The sequence below is a fragment of the Trichoplusia ni genome, chromosome 26 (assembly GCF_003590095.1).
Source record: "Trichoplusia ni isolate ovarian cell line Hi5 chromosome 26, tn1, whole genome shotgun sequence".
NCBI lineage: Eukaryota > Metazoa > Arthropoda > Insecta > Lepidoptera > Noctuidae > Trichoplusia > Trichoplusia ni.
In genome coordinates, this window is record NC_039503.1 from 1,277,167 (window position 1) to 1,297,230 (window position 20,064).

The 20,064-nt window shown below is 37.5% G+C and overlaps 2 protein-coding genes across 2 annotated transcripts; one reads left to right on the plus strand and one right to left on the minus strand.

Annotated features, from left to right (window-relative positions):
• The first annotated feature begins 371 nt into the window (after positions 1–371).
• LOC113505662 (probable beta-hexosaminidase fdl) lies at positions 372–12,085 on the plus strand. The gene is made up of 11 exons (XM_026888464.1): positions 372–491; positions 1,199–1,374; positions 2,925–3,136; positions 3,675–4,136; positions 4,513–4,663; positions 5,543–5,743; positions 6,248–7,462; positions 7,864–7,992; positions 10,438–10,538; positions 11,133–11,250; positions 11,785–12,085. The coding sequence occupies exons 1-11, from the start codon at positions 411–413 to the stop codon at positions 11,888–11,890; spliced, it is 2,952 nt and encodes a 983-aa protein (XP_026744265.1). The 5' UTR covers positions 372–410; the 3' UTR covers positions 11,891–12,085.
• Positions 12,086–12,170: 85 nt separating this feature from the next.
• On the minus strand, positions 12,171–18,764 carry LOC113505685 (proton-coupled amino acid transporter-like protein pathetic). Its single transcript, XM_026888485.1, has 9 exons — positions 18,496–18,764; positions 17,790–17,908; positions 17,365–17,509; positions 16,350–16,480; positions 15,699–15,943; positions 15,106–15,306; positions 14,447–14,552; positions 13,609–13,825; positions 12,171–13,179 (listed from the first exon to the last, which is right to left on the minus strand). Exons 1-9 carry the CDS (start codon positions 18,502–18,504, stop codon positions 12,907–12,909), a joined length of 1,446 nt encoding a protein of 481 aa, XP_026744286.1. The 5' UTR covers positions 18,505–18,764; the 3' UTR covers positions 12,171–12,906.
• Positions 18,765–20,064: the final 1,300 nt, after the last annotated feature.

Sequence of the window (20,064 nt, forward strand, 5' to 3'; positions counted from 1 at the left end):
CTGGTACTTAACTGCTTCCGGTTAGACTGGAAGCCGACCCCAACATAGTTGGGAAAAGGCTAGGATGACGTTGGGAATCCGTCTTTCAGGCAAAAAACTACTGAACTTCTCTAGCCGAAACCAGGTACACCTATAGTTTATAACCAATATGAAAGTATTTATTTCGATTTTAAGTTCCCTTGGGTTCAATTTTCGCTTGGTCTAGTAGGAATGTTAAAAATGCAATAAAACCTCTGCAACAAACATTCTTCTTTGTGAAAATACACAGAGTAATTACTATTATAAAAAACAGATTCTATATTATCATTATGACAATGTCAATTTTTTGAGTGATTGTGAAAGTTGTTTACATTTATTTATTTGTAAATTTATTTATTTTATACTTCAAAAGTTGTACAATTGTTATTATAATGAATTCAGATGAGACCTCGTGTTCAGATTGCAAATTGGAAATCGTTGAACAGAGATGGACCCAGTTACTTTTAAATTGGGTAGGTAGCAACGATCTGGTTTCTTTCCCTTAAGTGCAAGGGCTTTTACTTGCAAAGGGCATTGCTTTAAGTCCTCCTTTAGAGGTAGAAATATATCTTAAAGAAAATATTAATCCTTATAAGATAGGTGACTTTGTTGACCGTTTGTCTGCCTGTCAAGATCCTAATGTCCGTAAAATTGTAGAGCCTAGAACCTTACAGCAAAATAATCCCGCAAACAGAGCATTGCATGTACAAAACCTTCGCTTAGAAAATCTTCTCATCGCTTCCGAGGTCTGCAGTTGTGGGAACTGTGCCTAAACTATGAGGCGTCTCGCTTTACACAACTGAAACTGGCTCCCTTTGAGGATCGTTAGAAAAGGTTGTGTTAGCATTGTAAAAACGGAGTCCTGGGCACAATTAAAGCACTTATTGCCTTCATTTTAATTAATTATTATATTTTATATTTATATGAATGCATCGACAGCGTAGATTTAAACAATAAATTTTATAAAGACGTGTATACTTTCTTTTTTTTTCTGTTTCGGATTCCATTGAATGACAATTTGAAAACGCGTAAATAGAGTGACTAATTCTCTTTTCGAACATTTCTCAAACGCCTACAAGGTTTCAAAATCAAAAGTTTCCATTTCAAATAGGCCATTTTCCGGGTACTCTTAAGACGTTACAGTAGTGTCTCTAGTTGCACGTTTTAATTTCTCGTACAGATAAACAAATGCGTCCGCCCAAAGTCGCCAGTCTCTCGGCTGAACATGAGGAGTCTTGTGGAAGTGGTGAACAAGTACAAACAAGACATCTGCTGCGATGACATCGACAAGGCGATCCTCAGCTCTGACGATATAGAGCCCTTCATCAAGTACAAGTACCCGATATTAAGGTTGAGGTACAGTATAATACTATCGTGAGAATGATTCATTATTAAATGATGTAACGGTTTACTCACGCGTATTTATCGGGGTAGCCCGACTAGTTTCGGACCCAACCGGAGTCCTTAATCATGAGTAGACGCGGCGGCAGTGCGAGAGCTACCCCGATAAATACGCGTGAGTAAACAGTTACATCATTTAATAGTATAATATTTGAACTTAGCTTGACACGCTACAGTGTCTAGATTAAGAGAACAGTAGAATTTTAGGTACAGAGAAAAGAATGACAATTATCTGTATGAAATTCTCGTGTCAACAACGCCATCTTGTATGGAGAGAGCTAGAACACTGATAAACATACATATAGGTACACAGTAATCTCTACGTTATTATAGAAGAAACAAATCTAAACACACCACGCCTTTTGGTGGAGCCGACAAACCACTACATATTAGAACTACAGGCCAGTCTAATCAATATGTTATTGCACTATATATTCTTGGTAAGTTATTATCAAATTGATGGAATGGCATTTTAAATGACACATGAATATTTATTTTTGGATCGCTGAGTTTCATGAGCATTCATATCACATGCAGAAGATCCCCAGACTCAGAAAAGCTGACTCAGCTTTCGTGGATCGCACAAATTTTTGTCCTACGCGAGGGTCTTATCTGTGGGTTTGGTGTGGTGACAATACCACTTCTTCTATTGGATTAGACAATCGCTTTTCGTATTTTGTCAACAAGTAAATATATTGTTCTCTTTGCTTGTGTAATCTTTGACCTATTTCATAATTTTGAGTTTAATAAAGAATACCCCCGGGGGGTTGATAATAACAGTAATTAACAAAATAATTAGTAACAATAAATTTGACTTTTGATTGCATAAACGACACTATTAATAACGAATTAGTAGATTGGATGTCGTTTTCTTAAAGTATTAAGATTGGGTAATTGGTTTATAAATTAAAGGTAACATGCGCCATTTAAATGAAAACTTAAATTCGTTCTCTACTCTATGGATAATTAAAATTAAAAAAAATAAAAAGATAAGAATTACAACGCCCTTCTTAATTCATCTTCAAGTTTACTTTGACCAACTCGTACCATTGTAACAAGATAAAAATGATGATGAAAAACCCCTACCATGTACCCTCATGAAATGTCATTTTTTAGCAGAATTGCGATGATTGTGATATAGTAATTGTTGCTCTCACTTGTCTCTCCATATACCATTTTCCTACCACCAATTTCATAATAAAACGAAACTAAGAACTCTTTAGTTTAAGTCATCAATATTCTATTTCAGTGCACTTGCATTTGAGTCCCCACTCGAGCATATTTGCAGACATTCCTCCCCACTTTCAACCCCCACAACTTTTGATCGTCTCAACCGATTTTTATCAATCAAGTCTAAAAACACTTGCACATAATCCACCTTTTAAACAAAACCAACTAAACTTAAATTAAAATCACTTGATCTGCTCCAGAGCTATAACGCCACAAACAGACACATCAGATCTCTTCAAGCGTCGTGATTTAAAAGAGAAACTCTCCTTACACAGATTCTTCTGGGAGATAAAAGACATGCCAAAGAAGATTTACATCCTGAACACGATCATGCTGTTCCATTGCTGCGTCAGTTCCATCGACGGTCACGTGGACAGCGACATCTGTATTAATCTGGAGAAACACGAGCAAGAGATGATATTAAAATTCTGTGAACGACTCACTGATATGGAAGTCACTGTTAATAATATAGAGAGTGCTATCAGAGGTTATTTTATGTATTACTTACATAAATTAAGTCTAATTCTATAGACCATCATCATCCTGGCCTTTTCCCGACTATGTTAGAGTCGGCTTTCCAGTCTAACTGGATGAAGCAGTACCAGTGTTCTACAAGCAATGGACCTCCTTTGCCAAATTTTGCAGTTGTAGCTTAGCTAATTCTACCGGTATAGATCAAATATGCATGGGCCAGATATCATACAGGGCCCTAACCTGGGACTACTGGTTCTAACCACCAAATTTTCAAAACCTCTGTCCGCGTGCCTAAATCTTTAACATTACCGTCAATTGGACACTAGTTTGAAATTATATGGATTTTCTTGGATTTAAAAAACCGATTTATTGGACACGAATTACTTTAGTGTTTTCTTGCGGGGATAAATATGTTTTATAAATTGGGTTTAGAAAGACGATCAGTGACTGTAAAATATATTGCTTTTTCCAAAACACAATACTGAAATTCCCCCATATTAACGACTAACGACAATGTCTACGTTTATGATAATTACTATACTTACCAACAGATGCATGTGAAGCAGTAAAATACGGACCGAAAACAATTAAAAAACCAGAACTGGACCACAGAACGACAAAAGTTAAATCAAGCAACAACCAGACGAGCAACCAAACCAGCAACCAAACAACAAGCCAAGCAACCAGCCAAGCAACAAGGAAAGCAAGTCAGGAAACCAGTAAATCATCTGAGGCAACCGTTCCATCTACAACGCCCAATGTTTCTGGAGTGACTCTAAAAGAAAGTATGCTGAAAAAATTCAACGCACTGAAGTTTAAATCTTCGGTAACTGTGTTACCATCAGCCGTAACGGAAGCATCGTCGTATTCAGAAGTTGACTCTGTAGTGAACTATGATAATGTTCACGAAAAAGTAATTGTACCTACACCTCAAATACAACTGAACGTTGAGGAACAGAAGAAGAATAAAAAGGATATCAAAATTGTTGCCGCTGAATATGATTCTGATCAGAGTAAGTTTGATGGTATTTTAATAACAACTTTTGTAACGACGATTCATATATTCAACAATATTTAATTAAATAATTGTAACGATGTTTCCAACCGACTTCAAAAATGAAGAGGTTCTCAATTCGTCTGTATTTTTTTTTATGAACCGATTTTGTTCTCTTATCATTTATCGTAAAATTCCACACAACGCCATCTAAATTATAAACAGATTTTATCGTACGTGGCATGTCACACCAACATGACGTGACGTCATGTGACGCAGTTTTCATACTGAGAGTAGAGTTTTTTGCAAGAAGTTAGTCTTCTTTTATTTATTTAAAAATTTACTTGTTATGTCTTCTTCTTGCTTTCTAATGTTAATACTATCGTTTTCTCCAGATCGCCGCTGTCTCCCTCTATGCGCGTGCAGCAGATGCAGCCCAACAGGTCCCTGCTGCGGGGACCCTGGCACCTCTAACACCAAATGTGCTCAGGATGATTACCTCAACGATAAATATGACGATGATAATGATGATTACATACCTCTGCCGTAAGTAGAATTAATCTTGTCCTTTTGTTCGCATTTTTTTAAATGGACCTCTGAATAAAGGTCTTTAGTGCTTGCGTTGCGTGGGGTTATAAAAATTCAAGTCCAATGTACAAATACACCCAGACTCGGAACTAGCACTCGTGATCGCGCCCCCACGTATACACGCCCAGTGCAAGTCCAAGTGCGGTCTTGCACAGTGGATTAAGTCCAGCTTTAGCCTACTAAGGCCTATTGGTGCTTACAATAGTGTGCGGTAAAAGTCACATTACGATCTTGCTTTTCCTGCGTTTTCACTTGACAATGATAAAAAACACGTGATACTTATTGGTGACTTTTTGCTCAGTGTGCTTTTCTATAAATGTATATTGCGGATCATGAAGAGGAATAATGCCTTATTTAAAATCGATTTAGAAGAAAAAATAAAGACAATTGATATGATATTTCATTTCATTTCATTGGCCTAGCCTTTTCCCAACTATGTTGGGATCGGCTACCAGTCTAACCGGTCTCAACTAAGTGTTTTACAAGGCCTGCCTATCTGACTTCTTCAACACAGTTACCTGGGCAACACGATACCCCTGGGTTAGACTAGTTGTCAGACTTTTCAAGCTTCTGACTGCCTGTAACGACTGTCAAAGATATAGGAATAACAGCTGGGCCCCACAATTTAACGTGTCTTCCGAAACACGGAGGAACTCGTTATGACAAAGATGGTCACCCATCTACGGACCAACCGCGTCAAGCATAGCTTAACCTGTGATCGTTTCACTTTATGTGGTTATAGCTTAGCCACGAGCTCCTCTGATATTATACTGAATTATATAAATCGCCTTTAATTTCAATCTCTCCTAAAAACTATTTAACTATCAAAACTTTCAGAAAAAGAAGACGGAAATTTAAAAATATCCTGAGGTTTAAAAAATTCTATCTTGTCATCGTGATACTGCTCTTGATTCTAATCGCAGCTGTGTTATTATCCATGTTCATTCCATGGAGACCTGAAAAGAAGAAGCCGAGGAAAACGACTTATGCTCATATAGAAGAATTTCGGATGAGTGAAGTTAATGAACCAAGAGCCAGGTAAAGCGTTGTGGAAGCAAGATGCTGCTATACGCATTGTATTTAAAGTTTGTCTCGCTCCCATAATAAGAACAGCCCATTTTCTCGGGGTAATACGCGAAAGACTTCAACTCACGCTAAGGGCACGGCACGGCGTGCTGTTATGCCGGACTCTTACCGATTAGGAACAGTCCCGGGCCCTTTCAAATTTAAGAGCCAGAGCCACGTGATCGCTCATGTTTGCTCTGCACAAATCTGGCTGAATTACAACAGCAAGGCTTTATTCAGCCACAGCTGCAGAAAAGAGTACAAGAACAGTGCAAATAAGATAGATATTTTAGATTAATACGCTTGTTGTAACACAGTTTACCAACGAAACTGTCCTATAAAAAGTTGTACTTTATATGTGTAATGTTGCTTAACTTCTTAAATGCCTTTATTTTTTAACTGCCCGCAATTTGTCCTTTATATAGTAGTACTTAGTAATGACGTATTGATATCTACATTTTTTTGTTATTTTTCCAGGACTTTCCAGCATAACTCTTACATTTGCTTAAAGGGTCTTTGTCAAAAAGTGTTTGAACCAACATCGGATCCAATATTTTTGTCCCTTAGTCGATGCACCCTGCAATGTATGGGACCACAGTTATGGCCATTCCCGATTGGTTACACCTACTTTAGCAAAAAGATTGTCACTTTGGCTACAAACAGACTCGAATATAAATTCCAATCGGTACCTTCAGAAGCTGTGCACTTGTATCTGGCTGAAGCATTCAAACTCTTTTTAGGCGATCTAGCAAAATTAGAACGGTACAACATAGTACCCAGGAAAGAAAACCTCACACGAGACATGCTGATTAAAAAGATGTATATAGAAATGGACATCGAGACAGACCCAGATCCCAGAATTAGGTTAGACACTGAAGAGTCTTATACAATCAAAGTTGAAACAATTAACAATCAAGTTACAATGAAACTGCTTGCAGCGTCCTTCTGTGGCATGCGACATGCTTTAGAAACTTTAAGCCAGTTGATACTACTCGATCAAACCACTGGATATCTTATAACGCTATCAAATATTATCATCAAGGATGCTCCTAGTTACAAGTACAGAGGTTTAATGATAGATACTGGGAGAAATTACATCCCTGTCCCAGATATTATGAGGACGATCGATGCTATGGCGACGTGCAAGCTCAATACCTTTCATTGGAGAATTTCTGATGTGACCAGCTTTCCTCTGCACCTTCCAGCTGTTCCTCAACTCTTTGAATATGGTGCTTATGATAGATCTCTAATATATACGAAGGAGGATGTCAAGGCTGTGGTCAAGAGAGCTGGTATTCGAGGGATAAGGGTTCTTTTAGAGGTCGCAGCGCCTGGACCTGTAGGCAGAGCATGGTCATGGGTACCAGAAGCCTCTTGTCCAACGAAGAACAAGAACTTCACTTGCAACAACGTCCTGTGCCTCAGATTAGCCATCCAAGACTCAATTTTTGACATCCTACAAATAATCTACTCCGAAATTTTGGACATGACTAAAATTGAAGATGTGTTCCATTTAAGTGATAGTGTTTTCTCCTTGTCCAGTTGTTATTATTTGATTGAAGAGAGAGAGGGGTTTCTCGATAAAGCCTTGGAAAGGTTGAAGTTGGCTAACAAAGGGTTCTTACCAAAATTACCTATCATTTGGTACACGACGCATCTGACAAGGGATTTTGAGGCCAGAACTTGGGACAGGTTTGTCATTCTTATGATCATCACTATCAAATCGGTCAGCATTTCCCAATAATGTTGCGGCCGGCGTCCAGCCTAACCGGATGCAATAAAATGCTGTAATTTATGTGGAGCATCTCTTATCTAACCTTCTCATCCCAGTTATTCGGGCAACACGATACCCCTTAGTGATACCCCTTAGTTAGGCGATTTGTCCGGCCTCATAGTGATTTATGTGACATCGTTATTTATTTTGTGATTGCTGTGTTCATATTAAGTATAAATTCGATTGTATCGTTTATTTTTTTATTACACTTTTGGAAGAAAATGCGTCCTGATCCTTCATGTCAAAATCAACGTATTCCTACCACTACCTTTATTAAGAGAGCAGTTTCCACACATTTGAAATAAATGTTTTTTTCTAGGTATGGAGTTCAGCTCACAGAATGGCAGCCAAACCCTTCGGACCAGTTTCTGAGCAGATACAAAGTAATACATTCTAGCAGATGGGATCTGTCCTGCGAAGTTAAGAAGCAGAGATGTAGGAAATACAGGTACTTCATTATTTGACTGCACGGATAGCCGAGTGGTTGAGGTCACCACGCCAAACCCACTGTGCGCGTCGTGTCGCGGCTTCGATCCCCGCGTAGTACAAGCATTTGTGTGAACCACGAATGTATGTCCCGAGCCTAGGTGTCTTTGTGCACGTGATTTGTATGTTCGTGAAACGCTACAAAAGGATTAAATTCTTTACTGTGGGAGTCGCTTTTATTTTTAAATCAAAATCAAAGAAAAGTGATCTATCTATACCTTGTAATAAAATTGTCCCTTTCACAATAGCAACAGTTTAAATTTAGTTTGAATCACGCAAATCAGTAGGTGGTAATAATTAAGATGTTGTATTGTTTAACTAATTCCGGTTCATTGGTAATGATAAACTTCGACACATTGTATCTTATTTCAGACTTTTATCAGTTTGCACTCATATCTTTGTTGTGACCGGTAATGAAATATGTAATGATTTCGTGATGGGTTTATTTAACATTAAAATTAATATTTATTTTGAATGAATACTAGAATTGAATTATATGATTAAAATTTTAAAATAGCCTAATAATAACTTTGTTGTGTTGAATTCGTAGTTGACGTATGATTGAAACTCGCGCATATTTGTTTTGTTTGCCCGTCGCTGCGTCAAATCATGATTGACGACTCAGATTTAGTCCGAAATATACCAAGTTATCCCAAAAATGCCATATTATATAAAAAAAAACTAAAAATGCCGTTTACCAATATTAGGAACAGCATCCAATCTGCCGATGGTTCCATAGGTCTATAGGTAGATGACACCTCACGGTTAACACTATATCGAGATGTTCTGCTTTCTGGAGCTCTTCACCTAGACACAGAACGAGAGCCGACTCAAATGTATCTCAAGGTACTTTCATTAAAAATGAAATGGCTCACTCTACTTTTTCTAGTCGGCCATTTGACTTGTTGCTTTTGCCTTAAAATGCAACTAGATAAATTGAATAATTCGGTAAATAAATCGACTATATTTTGCAGGATATTTTTAATCTAGGTTTAACAAAGTCTCATTTTTTCTTCTTTTAGTTGGGCCAACAATACTCAATACTCAAAAATTTATTGCGTTTCATAATGTACGTGAAGGTCTTCAAAATATAATAATACAGAACCGTTATAGACCCTGTTGGGCACAGCAATACTTTAGGAGAGATGAAGCAGTTATTAAATAGCCTTATATTTAGCTTATTTAGCTATGTGTATCTAATATCTGCCGTTAAAATCCAAAATCTTAACTTCCCTGTAAATGGTGGAAATTTCGGTTTGATCACCCATCCATTTATCTATCGTAGCAACAGAAACTTAACCTTTACGTATACGTTATCTATTCCCTTCATATCTTAAAAAATATTACATAATAAATTATCAGAACAAATTGTCTCATTGAAAACAGGTTTATATTATTATAATTTTGACCCATATTTTTTAAATTTCCTTTTTAGATTAGTGGTACAATTTGACCTTGGCCTTGTCTACTAATCCTTGTCATGTCACGTCACATTTTCGACTTCCGATTACCTACTGCTTGTTCGACTGGTTTTTTTAGAGCGAGTGCTTAAAGCTTTGTTTCGTTATCCCCAATTACAGTATTTGAGTGAATCTTATAATATAAATCTGTTTATTACGTCAGAAAGATTTCCAGAAAATAATGAATACGTATTTTTCATTTGATCGCGCCATTAAAACATTTGGAAGATTAAAAGCACTTAAGATAATAGTCGGGGCTAGAACAAAGCGTATCGATCTATGTACCTTCTTCGGTTTTTTTTGTTTACGTGATAAAAGAAGAAAATAATTCGTGTCCAATTTATTTAGACCTTTTTTTTGTAAAGTACCCTATACCAAATTTTTATTTGATTTTTGTTTCGTGAATTTCCTTCTTGTTAGGGATGGAATGGACTTACAGAAATAATGAAGTTGTTATTGCGGGGTGCATGCTTTGGTATGGCCAAAGCCTCTCAGCAAACTTAGTTGATCGGGTTAGAAATTGATCTTGTGGTTATGTTTGTGACATTGCTGGGTATAAATAAATATGTTCACAAAATGGGAACTTCCCTTGCATCGTTTGATCTTAAAAAGAAGCCGTTTTTTTAAAAACTCCCGCATTATTCAATTTAAGCCTTGTGTCGCATGGGTTTCACAAACATTTAAGTCACATGCGCAAAGACACCCTAATTCAGGAAAAGCATTAATAGATCACACAAATATTTTTCCTATGCGGGGATCGAACCCACGACACGTCGCGCTCAGTGCGTTAGGCAAGGTCATCAACCACTCGGCTATTCGTGCAGTCTAAAAGTTTCAATAGTTTTTGTCAAACAATAAACGAATGATTTCGTCTAAGCCCTACAACCCAATAAATAAATAAATAAAATTGAATAATATAATCTTAAGCATAATATGAACGTTTCCAGAACATGGCAAGACATGTACTCCTGGAAGTCCTGGAGGAACATCGAAGTATTCACCATTGAAGGTGGAGAGGCCTTGCTCTGGACTGATCTGGTCGACAGAGGTTCGTTGAAAGCTCAGCTACGTACAGATTTATTTACTTTTTAACTTAGATGCATACGTTAACAGTTAGTACTACATAGTTGGACAATTCCAACGGATAGATCCCAGTCTGGATACGGTCTAGAATCTATAGCACGATCTAAATCAAAATGGAAAATATTTTATATCAAGAACGCCGTTTCCAGTCTCTTTTAAAACGTTACAGTTTCTATAATTTGATTTGCTTTAGACTCTACATAGATGTACGGTTCCAAAATGGCATTTCTATGGAGAATCGGCAAGAAATTCCATAACTTACTCTTTTTAATATAAATATACAGTACATATTCTTATATATATTTATTAAAATGTATGCAAGAACAGCGTAAAAAAACTAAAATGGCACAAAATTAAAATGAAATCCAATCATCAAATTTATTATTACATTAGGATGGTGAAACAGAATTTAGATAGGGGGACCGTTTGAAGGTTCCCCCAAGATAAGGCTTACTTAGGCGACTGTTTAGGGGCTACTGGTGAAAACGGGCATGGTTTTTCGTATGTTTCTCTCTTATCCTCTTAAACCGAGACAAAAATATAGTTACTGATATTTGAGGTAACCTGGACTACCATTTGTGGCCGAGAGCGGCGGCGGTGGCGGAGCGTCTCTGGTCGGACGTAGCCCTCAACGGATCTGTGACAGGAGCTGTATACGTCAGACTGGATAGCCACAGGTAATTATTTAGACAAACTAAAAACTTACAGGTAAAAGCTCATTTGGGTGGAATATTTCGTTGATAGTGTCGCCGAAAGCAAGATAATGAGAGTGATCAAGTGATCTATTTTTTATGCTCGATATTTTAAAATTATTCAGAGACAAGCTGAAATAGCCTGGTAGCAAGATCGCTACACTGTCAAATCATAAGTTTCGAGTTCGACCCTTAAGCATTTCAAAATGCAAATTCAGCGCCTTATCTCATTCTGATCGTGTCAGTTTGCCGTCCTATCTGGGAACGAAAGATGTGCCTGCGTTTACCAAAATAATATACTTCGTTTTTAAACGACTGCCGCAGTAAGAATTGTAATCTTCGTGTCGCGGTGGTATTACAAACATACAAATCATGTGCACAAAGACACTCATATGCCCTGCAATTGACTGGTGCCTAGATACTAGCGTCACGGTCGAAAACGTCCAGGATATTAGCGCCATCAAGTATGCAAATACATAATTATATATATAACACTAATTAAACTATAAATTTCTTTAGATGGAGAATGGTGATGAAGTCAGTTCAGGTGCAGCCCATCTGGCCATTGTTCTGCAGCTTCAGCCCTGGGGTATGTTTGGAACAGCTGCGGCATAAGCAAAAATAATATGGTTTACGTCTGAATTGGAGTTTCATTGTGATAATGTATCGCTTTCCCAAATCATTATAAATACTGAGATCCAATTAGGATCAGGTTTATGGAGACCTTATTTCTATAGTAACTATCTTGAGAATGATTAATAATCAAAAGATGCAACTGTTTATTCACGCTTATTTATCGGGATTGCCCGTTTCGTGAGTCAACCCCCCGCGTCAGCTCATGATTAAGGACTCCGGTTGGGTCCGAAACTAGTCGAACTATCCCGATAAACACGCGTGAGAAAACCGTTGCATCATTTGACTTTATTACTTTCTTTTTTAATTAATCTTGTATTTCTAAAGTCCTATGTGTTGAATGCTCAGTTATTCAGGTACTGGAATTTCTAATTCAGCAAAACCGCATATTTAATTTAAAATTAAAGCCATGGTTTATAATTAGTATTTTATTAAGAGTTAAAGATAATAAAAGATGCAATAAATCTACCGACAAATTACTTCTACAAATTTAGCTTGAACGGCAATTGCGCTATTTATTAAATCAGTTATAAAACAACCAAGATTTGAAAAAAATGCTGAAATCAGAAAGCAAGAACATCTGAAAGCTTCGACCATATCATATCAAGCAAAAATAAACCTTATATAAAACATTTAGAATATATCATTTAATAAACTGATGACTGCACTCCCACACCATGTGCCAATACTACCAACGATTGTACCTACCTTGGCAGAACGATTCCTTTCATAAAGCCAATATACGAGATCTAGCCATCAACGTTGGAGCCATCTAGTTTCACAAGGCACGGAATAAAGCTAATTATTAAAAGTCATTGTCATTATTTAAAATCGAGTCATTTCACCATAAATATTGAACACCATCTGGTCTCAAACTAAGCAAAGCTTGTATTATGAGTTCTAGACTAAATGATGAGTGAGAATCGAACCCACGACCTCCGGTATAGCAGTCAGGGCTACTAGCCACTAGACCAACAGGCCTGTCTTAATATAGATATAAGTATAAATCTACAATTTACGCAACGTTTGGTTTGTTGCTATTTCAGTTTGATTGACTGTTGTATGGTCCAAACTAAATGTCATTCCGCTCATGAATGATTTCAACTCTAGGAAATTGAAGTAAGAACCACCAATTGTTACTGTCAATCCAAATAAAATAGTAAATATGGATTTGATCAGTCGCCATTTGAGGAAGCCTAAGCCAGGGTATTCCCAGTCCACTAGGAGTCCAATTATAGCAGGATAGATGAAGGTTGCAGGGGATGTTGCTAAGCAACCGATCTGGAAAAAAGACAGTGTTTGCAAGTTAAAAAAGGAGTCTTGGTTTTAACGCGGTTAGCAAAGGTCAACGTTGAAACACAACATTACTGAACGGAATTCATAAATTTCCATTCGGTACTGTTTTTTATGAGTATAAAGACCATACACCGACAGAAAAATGCAGATGACGTTTAAAATGCACGGCATTTTAGGTTTAGTCATTAAAAATCTTCACACATTACTAAGTTATGATAGATGTTTTTGATAGATGCTATTAAATCCATAAATGTATTGATCTATAAGTACCATAAAATGCTGCAAATATCAACATTAGATCATCAGTTAGCTGACAACTCTATATGGGTCTATAAATATATCTTCATAATACAAAACAGGAGAATAAATATTACTAAATTTGCTAAAAAAAGCTGGAGTCAAAATGTAACTTACCAATCCCATGAGTCTGGTCACAAATGGGAAAGAATAAGCGATGAAGGTGATGACAATGACATGTATGCATCTATAAAGCCTCTCCCAGAACCAATAGTTGGCCATGACGTGATTCCTCTTGAGATAGAACCATTCTATGTCGAAGGCGACGTAGAAGGAAACAGCGTAAATGACGTACAGAACCAAACAGAGGAACACTTTCATGGTGGTCGGGAATCTGTAAGGAACGGTAGTTATAATGAACCCCAAAATTCATTACTTAAATACTCTCATTTGACACAAATAAATCTGTTGAGTTCGTCAAATAGGTTTTTAAAACATATTGGATATGTATTTTTTATTTTATGTCGTCACCTAAAAATCGCATATTTTTAGACCCTGCTACTATACTTCAGTGTTTTCTAACTTTCGGAATTTTCGATATAATAAAATCAAAAAACGTACAGAAATCACTTTGACGACTTAGGATCGAGTTTCCAATGAATCGATGATTGAAAAATCGGCCCTTAGTCACATACCAACCAAAATGCGAAAGTAACTTATGTAAGTTTTTCCCGCATTCACGCCAAAACTAATTAACCGATTTAAATTTAATTGTTCCATAAATGCGATATAGGGTTAGAAGGGGAAGGGGCTGTGAATAGTTATAGCTAAAGGCTGAAAATAACATTTTACGCTGTTCATTCTTCATTGGCGTTCGCAGTAATAAGACTACCTAACAAAGTTAATCTTACATTGTTGTCTTACAAGTTGCACATGACATTCGTAGCGAATATAGTGATGTTAAGCGACACTGTATAAATCTGTCCTTGGATGGACCACCCGCTTATGAACTTACGGGCCAAAAGGGAAATGTACTGTGATAGGAGCAATAGCCGTATGCCCACATAACCAGTACCCGAAGAAACCGATCATCATCATGCTTATAGTCACCGTAGGGGCAGCTGAAACAAAAAGCAGGTTATTTAAAAACACATATCAAATCAGCCTAGATCACGACTTTCTGTATAATGGTAAAGTTTGCATTATAGAGAAAGATTGAGTATTGATCACGACGCTGGCTTTCTGCAAGTAGGGGATTAAACAACTTTTTTTTGTTTTCCGCATTGAAATGCTAAGGACTAACCCACGTCGAGTGCACGGCGTGGGGATATGTCGGACTTCCACCGACTAAAAACACCCGGGGCCCCAAACTGCTTTAGCCAGAGTCACGGGATCGCTCTGCGCGACTCTGGCTGGCTCTAGTCCTTTGGAATCCTTCTCAAGGGTAGCTGTAAAAAGCCCAGACCTCACTCCTCATAAGAACGGGTGTGCAGGGCGACGCGCCCGTCTCCTTCTTGGCCTGCTAGCTGATCGAGGGACAGGATGCCCTCCCCGCCACCCGCTGGCTCGACTTAACGGTGGCCGTAGGTCGTAGGGGGGGGGGGGATTAAACACCTACTCGCGAACTTTGTAATACGACTTATCAACTCAAAAGGTAAAAAAAGTGCCACTTACATCCAAGTACAACATAGTGAAACTTTGTGGGAACCATCATGTTGTTTTCTATAGGTAGAGCTATAGATGCACTTTCCATAGTAAAAACACAGACCCCTGTAAACTGGAAGGCACCCATTATAGATTTCCAGCCTGGTAGGGATTCCAGTGGTTTCCTTTCAGTCACGAATGCATAATATGTAGTTAAAAGCGACAAACCGACTGAAAAAAAAATGAGTTTTACTAAACATCAGAGTCAACCGCTACCGCTTACCGGCGTTTGTTGCGCCGTTCTTCTTCACAGCTAGAGCACTTAGGAAGTGGTGAAGGGTGGGCGATACGAGGAGGTGTCTATGTATCTTTGTCGTTCAATAAATGCTACTTTGTAGCCTATCTTGAAAAAAACTATTTTGATTTTGACTTCTTCTCAATGAACGAAGTGTCAGTTCTTGTTTCGAAAGCTCACCATCATCGTCTCAGCCTATATAATAGCTGTCTACTTCTGGACATAGGCCTCTCCATACGTTCTCTGACGCGACCGGTTCATTGCCACCTGCATCCAACGAGACCCAGCGGCTTTTACCAGATCGTCGGTCCATCTGGCTCATACATACCAGCATACAAATCAGCGATCAAAGCAAATGGCGCTAGATTCTTGAGGTTTGTTATCATGACAATTATGGCGCAAGGTAGCATCAGCGACAGTATGTAGACTCTTAATGGGGGACTCTCCTCAGTTGCGTCATCGGTTATTTCATCTTCACCTTCGACTAGTTGCTTTAAATTTCGCGATATCATCACCACAATCACGCTACAGTTCCCATAGAGATGCAACATTAAAGTCCCTTCAATTGTGTATCTGGTGAATGAAAAGTTTAACTAATTATTAAAATGATGATGTATCCTCAGCCTGTTGATCTAGGGGTTAGTAGACCTGACAGCTTTAACGGACGTCGTGGTTTCAATTCCCACCCAGGACAATTGTTTGTGTTATGAGCACCATAATTTTTTTATGCACTGTAATGAGATTGCAAAAAAACCTGCTCATCTGACTTTTATAGCTTTATAGAGGTTTTTTAAGGGACCAAAAAGGACAGCTGTCACATTAAATTAAAAAAAAAAAAACAAAATCGCTGAGATTCATAAAAAAACAACGACTTGAGATACTCCTCTTTTTTAAAGTCGATTAAAGACGAAACCTTTCTAAAGATTATCGCTTTATCCTATTAACCACACAAGTCCCATTCACCCCGATTCAAGGTTACCTGAAACATCTGGCAGCTTTTTTACATCTTGGCCACTTTGATAAGTAAACACTAGCTTCGGCTATGTCAGGGTAAGTCAATGTAGGCATGTGCACCCTGCCGTACAGCTTCTGTGCTGACCATACCAGTGTCTGAAAACAACAAAGAAGTGAGTTTTTCTTATAATTAATAGATTTAATAAAATAAAATAAACTCACGTTTTTCAACGTCACTAAATTCAAATTTTATCAAAATCGGTCCAGCTGTTTTTATAGTTGTTAATTGCATTGTCACCGGGGAAGTGCCTCAAAATTGAGTTACAAAAATCCAACCGGAACGACAGCACACAAGAAAAATAAGTGTATAAAACGTGGGAAAATAAAGCTTCTAAGTTCTAATTGTTCTAAAATTTGCTTAAAGATCATTATCATCCGAGCCTGTTTTGTACTATGTTGTTAAGTGCTAAGTACCAGTGTTTTACAAATAGCGACTCCCTATCTGACCTCCTCAACCCAGTTACTTGGGCAAAGCGATACCTTTTAATCGGGCTGGTTGTCAGACTTTTAGGCTCCTGACTACCCGTAACGGCTGTCAAAATATGTGCAAAAAAACAGACGGGACCCACTATTTAACTTGCCTTCCGAGAGAGGAACTCTTTATGGCATAGATGGTCATACTAGTATAGTTTAACCTGTGATGGATCAACACGTGCAATTATTAATTATTATTGTTGTTTAGCGACGAGCTTCTTTGTTTAAAGATAACCAACCAATTAATAACCTACAGCTAGTAACAGATCTCCCATATAGAGTAGGTTTACGCTGGCTCACTGTAGTTAGCCGATTACAGATTCCAATATATGGAATCTAAGTTTCCTTACGATGTTTTCTTTCACCGTTGACAATACTTTTCTAAAAGATTTAAAAAAAATAACATAACTTCAATAAAGCCACTGATCGAACCTCCACCTCATACATTCAAATCCATTTCCAAAGCACAGGGCTACCGTATCAATTTTAATGAACTTGCCACTTACACAGACACAGTAGCCGTTTATCGTCGCGATGAACACATTAAGGCCTATCGCTGTCCAGACACCGACGAAGTAGTATGCTTCATGCGCCGCCACCACGGCAGCTCCGAGTCCAAACATTAGCATATGGATTATAGACTCACCCAAGCTGAGAGGATAAAGGAAACCTGACTTTAATGCCATCGTCTTAAGTTCTACAATTATTTATGCAATGGCTCAGTTTATTAAGTCAGTAGAAGAATTCGTATTTGACTTGAATCCGCGTCAGCTCACCAGCATTCGTGAATCACACAAATGCTTGTTCATACGCGCGGATCAAACTCGCTACACGATACGCACAGTGGTTTTTGCGTGGTGACCACAGACACTCGGCTATCCGTGCAGTCATGTCTAAATAAATAAGTATGGATCCTATTGTTAATAAATACCTGTTTGGATTAACGAGATGGGTGCGAGCAGCTCGATAGTCATAGCTTTTAGCATCAACAGGACTTGATCTCATCCTAAATCTCGCCGGTGGTCCGAAACCACCGAAAAATGGTACTGTCTGAAATGACAAGAGTGATAAATGAAAACATGGCAAAGTACGATTCGGATTCGCTTACTACTAACACGTTTCATGTTGTAATGCCTTTTTTTTTTGCTTATCATCATTATCATCATCAAATTGCTTCTTCCGCTTGGGGTTCAGCGGAAGGGAGTGTCAGACTTCTACTGTCTAAAACCCATTAATGTTGCTTGTATAAGTAACGGGGTCACGGTAACCCTTTCGGACAATCCCGCTGGCAAAGGCATCAACCCTAATGGACTCAACAGAGCTTGCTGTCATCTCTTAGGCCGCGTAGTCTTCGAGCCATTATACAGCTTAAAATACTGCTGTCTGAATACAACCTTCTGGAAGGCTAAAATACCTAGAGAGGTACTGCATTTCAAACCCAATACAAATTTTCATTTTGAGTGTACTCACTACGTATCTTTTCCATGTCAAACCCGTTCAGAAAACATGCCACATACCCAAAATTAAAAGGAGAGAGGAAGAGGAAATGTCAGGTTAGGAACAAATAACCCAGAAAAGGGCATTTTTGTTTACTGATTTTACAGTCCGCCAAAATAAAAAATTATTATAATTCTTACCATAGCCATTTTGAAAGATTGGTTTTCTTTCTCTTCGTGTCAAAACGCGAGTCGCAAGGCTCCTATACTACGTATAGAACGGTGACCAGTCTTATATCTGTATCAAACGAACGTGTACAAGTTAGTTTTCCATCGCACAAAGCGAAGGCAATGTATTTCGCAATTTGATTGCACTAGATAATTAAGGTTTTTGTCTTTCTGTTAAAAGTTCTTAATTAACTTATACGTATTTATTTCAATGCTCAAGTGCTTATAGATAAAATATTTTGTCTAAGAGAGACTTTTTTGACTAGTGCTCGCCCTCGGCTCCGCTCGTGTGGGGTATGGCTTTAAAGCAAAATTCTGTTTTGATTTTTAAGTCGAGTTATTTTACTTCTTGTAGGGAACAGAACCATATGTACAAAGTTTCATGATGGTCGGTTAATAAATTTCTCGTGAAAGCGTAACAAACAAACTTACATTCACATTTATAATATTAAGTTATTATTGGTTGATAGCGTGATCTAATACTACGATTAAAAAATATCTTACATCTTTTCTTCTTCGAATAAATATGTTTTCAATAAAAACTATTGAACTCTGCATATAAAGCAAAAACTTAAATTAATATTATGATTACTTAAACAATGTATAAATAAAACTTCATAAAAAATCTTATTTATAATACTGAGTTCCTTCCATAAAATATTGTCAGTGTCAAAGATCTATTTACTTTTTACAGAATCATTTTTTTTCGTACAGATTGAAACAAACCTGGTCTTTCATAAAAACTATTATAAAGGCGAAAGTTTGTAAGTATGGATGTATGGATGTTTGTTACTCTTTCACGTAAAAACTACTGAATGGATTTGAATGAAACTTTACCACAATATAGCTTATACATCAGAATAACACATAGGCTACAATTTTTGAGGTTTCTAATGTGAGGTCGTAAAAAAACACATTTTTTGCGCTTACATTGCAAACGCTGACTGAATCCTACAAGATAGATAGAAGGCAGATAGATAGATAGAAAGCAGGTATAAATTATAACTTATATCTTCTAACCACGCGGACGAAGTCGCGGGCAACAGCTAGTAATAAAATACTTCTCATCGTGAACGATTTTCAGTAAGTATTGGACACGTATTTTTTCTTATATCTCTTAAACAATAAATAAAGGGGATACAGTGAAACCTCGTGTGACGTCACTTACCAGCATGCTTTTTACTAGTAAGTGACGTTTTTAGGCCCCACTACCATACTTAAGTGCTTTTTATCTTCCTTACTGTAATATTACATATAAAAATATCAATATTTTTTGGAAACATGTCTGTCGGGCTAAAGGGGTTTAGTCAAACACCCAATTCAGCTGAATACCGTCCATATAGGTAATACATGGTCCTCATGAATGTTAATTGAGTGAGTCAAAAATAACAAGTTCGTCCGATGGATTTACAAAAAATATTGGATATATAAAAATTGGAAATAAAATAAAAATATAAATTAAGACAAATGATAGAGATATCCTGATTTATGGCGACTTTCCCTTACTTCATAAGTTCATGAGATCAAAGCGTGATTACTATC

Bases quoted from the DNA above. Each gene is read 5' to 3' on its own strand.
- LOC113505662 (XM_026888464.1), top strand. From the start codon at position 411: ATGAATTCAGATGAGACCTCGTGTTCAGATTGCAAATTGGAAATCGTT. The intron at 1,375-2,924 runs GTACAGTATAAT...CTCCTTACACAG, and splicing joins TACCCGATATTAAGGTTGAG to ATTCTTCTGGGAGATAAAAG. The intron at 7,463-7,863 runs GTTTGTCATTCT...GTTTTTTTCTAG, and splicing joins GAGGCCAGAACTTGGGACAG to GTATGGAGTTCAGCTCACAG.
- LOC113505685 (XM_026888485.1), bottom strand. The intron at 16,481-17,364 runs GTAAGTGGCAAG...TGTTGTTTTCAG, and splicing joins TAAACGGCTACTGTGTCTGT to ACACTGGTATGGTCAGCACA. The intron at 15,307-15,698 runs GTATGTATGAGC...TTTTTTTTTCAG, and splicing joins GATCGCTGATTTGTATGCTG to TCGGTTTGTCGCTTTTAACT.